At 44.5% G+C, this 9,008-nt stretch overlaps 1 protein-coding gene across 1 annotated transcript; it reads left to right on the top strand.

Moving 5' to 3' along the window:
- Nucleotides 1-216: 216 nt before the first annotated feature.
- LOC311110436 (uncharacterized protein) lies at nt 217-2,136 on the top strand (the record flags this gene model as incomplete). The annotated part of the gene is made up of 4 exons (XM_084188983.1): nt 217-511; nt 616-719; nt 819-882; nt 1,064-2,136. 4 exons carry the CDS (start codon nt 217-219, stop codon nt 2,134-2,136), a joined length of 1,536 nt encoding a protein of 511 aa, XP_084045109.1.
- Nucleotides 2,137-9,008: the final 6,872 nt, after the last annotated feature.

Genomic DNA, 9,008 nt, shown 5'->3' with positions numbered 1-9,008 from the left:
ATATTTGTAACCATTTTAATCACTTCCATTAGCGGACATTTATTTTGAAAGCGAACATTAAATGCCACTATTGTGGATAATCCTTATTGTGTCTGGCTTCACAGGTAAAAATATATACGTGTGAAGCATACCGTGTGAACTGTGAGGACGTTGACTGAACACTGCAATGCAAATTACTATAACATAAGTGTTTAACATAGACATAGTGCCAAGGACATGACCGATACCGTCGCCTTTCATGCTCAGCTAGCCTCCATCATTGAGGTTTTGGCGAATGCAGCCGTTGCCGAAATCTGCAAACTTGTAGATGACGGCCATGCTGCCTTACGTTTGGAAATTTCCCATAGCCAGAAAGAAATCAATAACCTGCGGAGAAAGCTGATGTTGACAAAATACCAGAGTTCTCAACAGAGCGCAGAGAGATTCGGAGCCCTGCGACGCACAGTTCACAGGCGCGTGGACACCGATCATGTTGCCCGGGGAAGAGAGAGCTTCGTTGGAAAGTCCACAGGCAGACTTGGATATTGTAGGTTTTTTACCATATTTCAACACGTTCAAAATAATGGGTCATGTAGAATATATAACGTTTATGAGGGTTTCTGTTTTCTGGTGCAGTGGAGAATCGTTTTGCGGACAGTGAAGGGGGCATCTTAAAGCAGGATGTCACCATCTGGAGAGACTCAGGATGCACAGCGACAGACCAGGATGGGGGCATGCAGGTCAGTTGTCATAGACACTGTCACATTATTTTTCCTTCATATTTCAAATGGTGGTGGGGATATTTTTCTAATAAAATGTTTCTGATGAATACAAAACAGATGGCAGATATGCAAGACGCACCTCTTATCAAAATGGAGAACCTTGACACCAGCAGAACAGAAGGTATTTTTGTGCAACTTATCAAATCTATGCAATTTACACTTTATGTTGAGTGAAGCCGTCAAGGTTTATTACAGTATTTGATTAACTTCTTAGTCATAACCCATCACTAATAAATAAGGCAAAGAAGAATCAGTCTCCACTACAGGAAGCTGATGTTGTGCTTTACTTTGCCCCATTTCAGAGATTGTCCAACCGGTCAGTGAGACCAGTGACAAGATCGTTGTGGCAGAACCAGGTGCTTCATCATCTATTGAAACCACAGACCTTCTGGACCAGCAGGGTAACAGACACAGAGCTCCAGACACCACACTCAATATAGAACCTGAAAACCAGACGTTCCAGCATCCAGCGTCACCATACAACAGAGCAAGGCAGGACCATCAGGTTGCTGAGTGTGTGACCTGGGAAACTGACCATCAACCCATAGCATACAGCCTGTCTCAATGGACAGAGAAGCAAGAGACTGACAACCGAACTGTGAATGCTCCTCACAATGCAGGGCCAGACTCCAAGAGGCTGTCTGAACATCCAGAGAGGAGAGGGGCACCTGGTAACTCTGGGGTCTGCATGTCTGCTTTGGGCTCTCTGGACTGGCTGCCTGATGTGATGCTGGTGGACTCGGTTCCCATTAAAGTGGAGGCAGATATGAGTTCAGAATGGACGTCTGGAGAGGTCTGTTCAGAGGGCAGGCAGCTTGTGGACAACAGAGGAAGAGGGGGAATGGAGTCTGGACAGACAAAGTGTCCCACTGACACTCAAAACACAGAGCAAGGGAGAACTGTAGGATCAAGATCCAAGATGCCAGATTTCAATGGACTGTCCTCCCCAAACAGCTTTTCATCTCCAAGGGTTACTCTCCAACAGGTTCCCCAAAGAGGGAAGCCAGCCCCCTTCTTGAATTTCAACATATGCACCACTTCTTCATCGAAAGGCATAGAAAAGCAGCCGCAACAGCTAACGTCTCACTCGCCCAAGAGGCAGCTCCGGTGCACTCTTTGCGGAAAGCCCTTCCCCCAGCCGGCGCACCTGCGGAGGCACATGCGGGTCCATACGGGGGAGAAACCATACGGCTGCAGCCACTGCACCAAGCGCTTCTCCCACAGCCACCAGCTGAAGATGCACGAGAGGGTGCACACTGGAGAGAAACCGTTTCAATGTGTCTACTGCGGGAAGTGCTTCACCCAGTCAGGCCACATGAAGAAGCACCTCCTCGTCCACACTGGCAGCAGGCCACAGGACGTTGGGCTGTCCTGAGTGTTCCAGGGTGAAGTTTCCCCTAGGTACAGATCTAGGATCAGCTTCCTCTCCCCCAATCTTATCCTTAACCATTAGTGGGGGAAAATGCTACACTGACCCAACATCAGCATCTCGAGGCAACTTCACACTACTCTACTCGGCATAATGATAGGCAGGGCCAGGAGTTTTTCCTCACCACGTGACCAGACCAGGGAAAAACTCCTGTCCCTAGTTGTAAGAGGAATGGCTCCACACTACTGACGTTTTCTTATAAAAACTGTTTTTTTTTAACAGTTTGGATGGTTTCCCCATTGAACGCTACCTCTGTGTGTAGTGGTTGTGTATTAAGTTCAACTGGCTTGATGCTTGGTCCAGAGTGGACTGATAATGTATAAGTTATTACAGTTGAAGATTTTAAACATCCTCATGAATTTGTATTGGTGCAGTGATGAACCAAAGAACAGTAATTAAGAATTCAGGAAGCTCTGGACAGGTGCCTGGGTGAACAAGACCTGTTGGTTGTCGAGAGATCGTTGCTCGGCTCATCTCCTACCTGGATGCAGGAAAGAGGATGTAGGTTCAGGGAGGAGGAAGGCGCAGGGAAGAGCGCAATGATGACTGTCACTTTCTGGACATCGACATGGCAGAAGAGCAAAGTGACAGGTACCTGGACACCAGCACAGTCCTGGCCCTGGAAACGGACATGGCGACCTAGCAGGTGCAAAGCGAGAGAGTGCTGACTGGAATGGTAGGCTGTCAATGGTTGGGTTTATACAGGGCTTTATTGAACTATCTTGATACCCCTTTACCCTTTCCATCATATTCAGCGTAGGAAAACACTTGTCTATTCACATGCCAGTTTCAATGAGTTTTTGAGTCCCAGAATTACAATTCATAGAATTAGAACCCATTCAATTCAATCAGAATTCTCTATGGTTTATTCCTTTCCATTCTGACTATGTTTTTAGTAGGCTAAACAGGTTAGGATGTGCACCAGCACTGTAGACCTGGGGTCTTCAACCTTTTCTTTCCAATGGACCCTGCCCAGGCAAACCGGCCACCCAGGGACCCCCATCATATGTTAGCAAAACATTTTTTACATGTTTTGTCTTATCATCAGGTGAATGGAAAGGAAAAGTAGTGAACATTTTAAAATAAATAGATTTGATATATTATAATTGGAAGTATAAACTCTAACATAGCCTATTAGATAGAAAGGTAACTCCAAACACATTTTCACTAATAGCAGCTGTTTAGCTGGTTAAACAAAGGTTAGCCATGTGTTGGCAAAAATGAAGTTCAGAAAGCTTACCAGCAGCCTGTGGCACTTGTGAGTGGTATTCGCGGGTGCTTTTTCAAAGCTTGTGTCAGATACTCCAGTGAGTATAATTAGCTCCAATGAGTGTAATTTGCTCAATATTAGGAGGTGAGAAATAAAGTTGACGTCATTAGAAAGAAGATTATCCTCTTTTCTACTGTAGGTATATGTAGATGCTGCTAGCGGTATTATTATTTTTTGAATTCAATACCCCTAGGTGGCACGGACCCCCAGTTGAATACACCTGCTCTAGACCTAAGCCACTCACTCGCCTCTTCTTTATTCCCAGAATCCCCACAGGTACCCTGGTCTGGGGAAACCTCATCTCCTGGAGGTAAATACAGTACCTGTAGATTTATCTCCTCTAGAACAGGCAGAACATCACCTTCCTGCTTTCATAATATCAGATTTGAAACCACTCACTCATTGTTTGTGATTCTCCATACATGATGCTACTGAAAAGAATGCTTAGATTAACATTCATATAATAGACTAATACAGTTGAGGACAAATATATTGTATATACACTGAGTGGACAAAACATTAAGACCACCTTCCTAATATTGAGTTGCACCCCCCCTTTGCCATCAGAACAGCCTCAATTCGTCGGGGCATGGACTCTACAAGGTGTGAAAAGCGTTCCACAGGGATGGTGGCCCATCCAAACAGTCGTGGGTGAACAGGGAGTACAGCAGAGGGCTGAGAACACACCCCTGGGGGGCCCCTGTGTTAAGAGTCAGTGTGGAGGAGGTGTTGTTGCCAATCTTTACAGCCTGTGGTCTGCCCGTCAGGAAGTCCAGGATCCAGTGGCAGAGGGTGGTGTCCAGACCTGAGCTTGGTGTCCAGCTTGGAGGGAACAATAGTGTTGAATGCTGAACTGTAGTCAATGAACAGAATTCTCACGTAGGTTTTCCTCTTGTCCAGATGTGTTACGGCCGTTTGAATAGTGATGGAAATGGCATCTTCCTTGGATCTGTTGGGAGTGGTAGGCAGATTGGAGTGGGTGCATTGTACCTATGATTCAGCTCATACCGAGACTCGAACTCAGGACCTCCGCCTCGCAAACACACGTGACCGCCCTCCTAAAGTGTTACAGCTCACGCGCTACTGAAAAAGGCCTTCTTCAATTGCGCAAGGGACGACGATTCAGGCTGATGAATACATTTCACAGATCCCCATCTGCTATCTTCACCACATAAACTCACTCCACAACGACCCCAGTGGTTGAACCAGCACAACTGTAGATCCGAGTCCAGTGGCACCTTTGTGGGCTCCCGAGTGGCGCAGCGGTCTGAGGCACTGCATCTCAGTGCTTGAGGCATCACTACAGACACCCTGGTTCGATTCCAGGCTGTATCACAACCGGCCGTGATTGGGAGTCCCATAGGGCGGCGCACAATTGGCCCAGCGTCGTCCGGGTTTGGCCGGTGTAGGACATCATTGTAAATAAGAATTTGTTCTTAACTGACTTGCCTAGTTAAATAAAGGTTATATAAATAATAAAAATTGTAAAGGACGTCACGCTGCCTGCTTAGCGAGTACCGCTTCCCCTGATTCAGCTCATATGGAGACTCGACCTCAGGACTTCTGCCTCGAAAACACACGTAACCGCTGTCCTGAAGCATTCCAACCCACCGTGACACTTCAGGCTGAGAAGTGAGTTTCACAGATCCCCATCTGCTACACTAATACAAGTCCTGAAGATCCAGCAAGCTTACTCATCAAAGGAGAGTCATTTGATGATCTATGCTTATGTGATGAGAACCTTGCCAGAGTCCTGAAGACGTGTTTGTTTGTTGTGTTAGACGTGTTAGTTTCAAGTCTCCGGCAAGGGTAGTCATCATAAGGTCAACGTGACTGACTGTGTTAGCCTGCTGAGCTAAAGCCTAGGCATTGGTCCTGTGACTTGGATGGGTCTCTTCAAGGAGGAGGTCAAAGTCCAACAGGTGGTTTGGTGACCATGCTTTTCTGATAAGTATCTTGTCAGAGACCTGAAAGGTTGCATTGTCTGGCACACAGGAGACCTGGGTTAGAACCCCATCAGTCAAACTAACACGTCTTAGGCAAGGTTTCTCATCACATGCATGGATCATCAAACCACTCTCATTAAATGGGTTGACCAGATCATTCTGCTTCTGTTTGCCACAGAAAGTGGTGTTGTGTAGTAGGCCTGATTTGGAACCCAGTCAGTTATATCGGTGCCGTGATCTCTGAGTATGAGGTCAATGGGGGGTGAAATGTAACTGAGGTGGTTCGATGAACCACTCTCTTTTGATGAGTAACCTTGCTGGAGACTTGAAAACTTGTGTTAGCTTCCTGAACTAATCCCTATGGGCTTTAGTTAAGTAGGCTAACACGGTCTTGTGACATGCAGGAGACCTGGTTCGAACCCATTCAGTCATAAGAGCAAGATTAAATATGGAGTGGAAAGAGTGTTTTTAATTATATCTGTTCCTCTCTACTTTTACTGGCTGGCAAAGTACCAGGATGTTGTCTCTGGTTTTGAATCTGATTTTAGAGAACTGAATTTTAAAAACGGAATCTAAATGCATCTACGAAGTTGAATATATAAAACTTTGTTTAAACTTGAAATTATAGTTTAACTTCATACACAGACAATTAATGAAATATCTACCATATTGAAACTGAATATATAAATATTGAATTTGAATATTCAATAAAAATCAAACATTGAAGAATTAGAGCAGTTTGCTGCTGAAGAGTGGGCCAAATTTCCAGAAGAAAGGTGCAGCAAGCTCATTGATGGCTACAGGAAGCGTTTGTCTGCAGTTATCTTGGCCAAAGGCTGTGCTACCAAGTACTAGCTCCGGGGTGCCAATAATTTGGTCCATGCCATTTGTCTTTATTCTCTAAATAAAAATGGTAAACTTAACTATTTTGTGTATTTTTATAAAACGTTTGACCCTTTTCTCCCCAATTTCGTGATAGCCAATTGGTAGTTATTAGTCTTGTCCCATCGCTGCAACTCCCGTCCTCCGAAACACGACCCTGCCAAGCCGCACTGCTTCTTGACACTGCTTGCTTAACCCGGAAGCCAGACGCAACAATGTGTCTAACTTAAGTTACCAAAAATACATTTGGTTCTGCAATGCTGAAAAACAACGTGTGGTGAGCAAAAGTTTTTTCAATTTAAACTTATTTGAGAAGAAATAGGGAAATATTTAAGAAAAGTGCTAGGGTGCCCATATAAACAACTGTATATCTTCTAGAGTTTGCCGTGTAGCCTACCAAGCTAGTGACTTTCCTATCCTTTAATATGTAACACCACTGCTGTAGGAACTGAATGTTCAACAACAAACACTTCATCAATATACAGTGGGGAGAACAAGTATTTGATACACTGCCGATTTTGCAGGTTTTCCTACTTACAAAGCATGTAGAGGTCTGTAATTTTTATCATAGGTACACTTCAACTGTGAGAGACGGAATCTAAAACAAAAATCCAGAAAATCACATTGTATGATTTTTAAGTAATTAATTTGCATTTTATCGCATGACATAAGTATTTGATCACCTACCAACCAGTAAGAATTCCGGCTCTCACAGACCTGTTAGTTTTTCTTTAAGAAGCCCTCCTGTTTTCCACTCATTACCTGTATTAACTGCACCTGTTTGAACTCGTTACCTGTATTAAAGACACCTGTCCACACACTCAATCAAACAGACTCCAACCTCTCCACAATGGCCAAGACCAGAGAGCTGTGTAAAGACATCAGGGATAAAATTGTAGACCTGCACAAGGCTGGGATGGGCTACAGGTCAATAGGCAAGCAGCTTGGTGAGAAGGCAACAACTGTTGGCGCAATTATTAGAAAATGGAAGAAGTTCAAGATGACGGTCAATCACCCTCGGTCTGGGGCTCCATGCAAGATCTCACCTCGTGGGGCATCAATGATCATGAGGAAGGTGAGGGATCAGCCCAGAACTACGCGGCAGGACCTGGTCAATGACCTGAAGAGAGCTGGGACCACAGTCTCAAAGAAAACCATTAGTAACACACTACGCCGTCATGGATTAAAATCCTGCAGCGCACGCAAGGTCCCCCTGCTCAAGCCAGCGCATGTCCAGGCCTGTCTGAAGTTTGCCAATGACCATCTGGATGATCCAGAGGAGGAATGGGAGAAGGTCATGTGGTCTGATGAGACAAAAATATAGCTTTTTGGTCTAAACTCTACTCGCCGTGTTTGGAGGAAGAAGAAGGATGAGTACAACCCCAAGAACACCATCCCAACCGTGAAGCATGGAGGTGGAAACATCATTCTTTGGGGATGCTTTTCTGCAAAGGGGACAGGACGACTGCACCGTATTGAGGGGAGGATGGATGGGGCCATGTATCGCGAGATCTTGGCCAACAACCTCCTTCCCTCAGTAAGAGCATTGAAGATGGGTCGTAGCTGGGTCTTCCAGCATGACAACGACCCGAAACACACAGCCAGGGCAACTAAGGAGTGGCTCCGTAAGAAGCATCTCAAGGTCCTGGAGTGGCCTAGCCAGTCTCCAGACCTGAACCCAATAGAAAATCTTTGGAGGGAGCTGAAAGTCCGTATTGCCCCGAAACCTGAAGAATCTGGAGAAGGTCTGTATGGAGGAGTGGGCCAAAATCCCTGCTGCAGTGTGTGCAAACCTGGTCAAGACCTACAGGAAACGTATGATCTCTGTAATTGTAAACAAAGGTTTCTGTACCAAATATTAAGTTCTGCTTTTCTGATGTATCAAATACTTATGTCATGCAATAAAATGCAAATTAATTACTTAAAAATCACACAATGTGATTTTCTGGATTTTTGTTTTAGATTCCGTCTCTCACAGTTGAAGTGTACCTATGATAAAAATTACAGACCTCTACATGCTTTGTAAGTAGGAAAACCTGCAAAATCAGCAGTGTATCAAATACTTGTTCTCCCCACTGTAGGCAGCTGAAACACTGAAAGCATTGAATTGATTCACTTTCTTGCAGCTTCCACTGGAGTCGCTGGTGTGGATCTTCCGTGACGTGCTGTGTGTGGAGGGGAAGAGAGGCAACTGGAACCTGTCTCTGGTCTGCAGAACCTTCAATACCATCCTGACAAATGAAATCATCAGGAAGTACTCCATAGGGAAGGTTAGTATCGACAACGACATAAGTCTACAAGCTTATGGGACACTGGCAATGTTTTTGGAGAGTAACTCATTGATTCAAGGTCATGGAGCGCTCAGAGAAGAATTTCATAATTTATACCATACCTTTCCCCAAAAATCTTTCCAGATAAAGCAACGTCTCAAATCTCATTACATGATTGTAACATTGTTACAAACATGTTGCAAACCAATTATTTATATACTAGATTACTGATAGGGGGTGCTGTGTTGAAGCCATGAGTTGGTTTATTTCTCTTATAACAGAGAACTTTTTAACTTTAAGCATGTTCGTTGTGACAATCTTAGTTTAGCCTGATTATTTTCAACACTTTGCTTCACAAATACTGTATGAATTTATGCTATAAAAACGTGTACCTTTTTAAACAACAACAACCAACATGAACCAATATAATAATCTGCAATCAAATGTTTA

This window comes from Coregonus lavaretus (genome assembly GCF_964263955.1).
Source record: "Coregonus lavaretus genome assembly, contig: SUPER_35_unloc_6, whole genome shotgun sequence".
Lineage (NCBI taxonomy): Eukaryota > Metazoa > Chordata > Actinopteri > Salmoniformes > Salmonidae > Coregonus > Coregonus lavaretus.
This window is presented reverse-complemented; position numbering and strand designations above follow the sequence as displayed.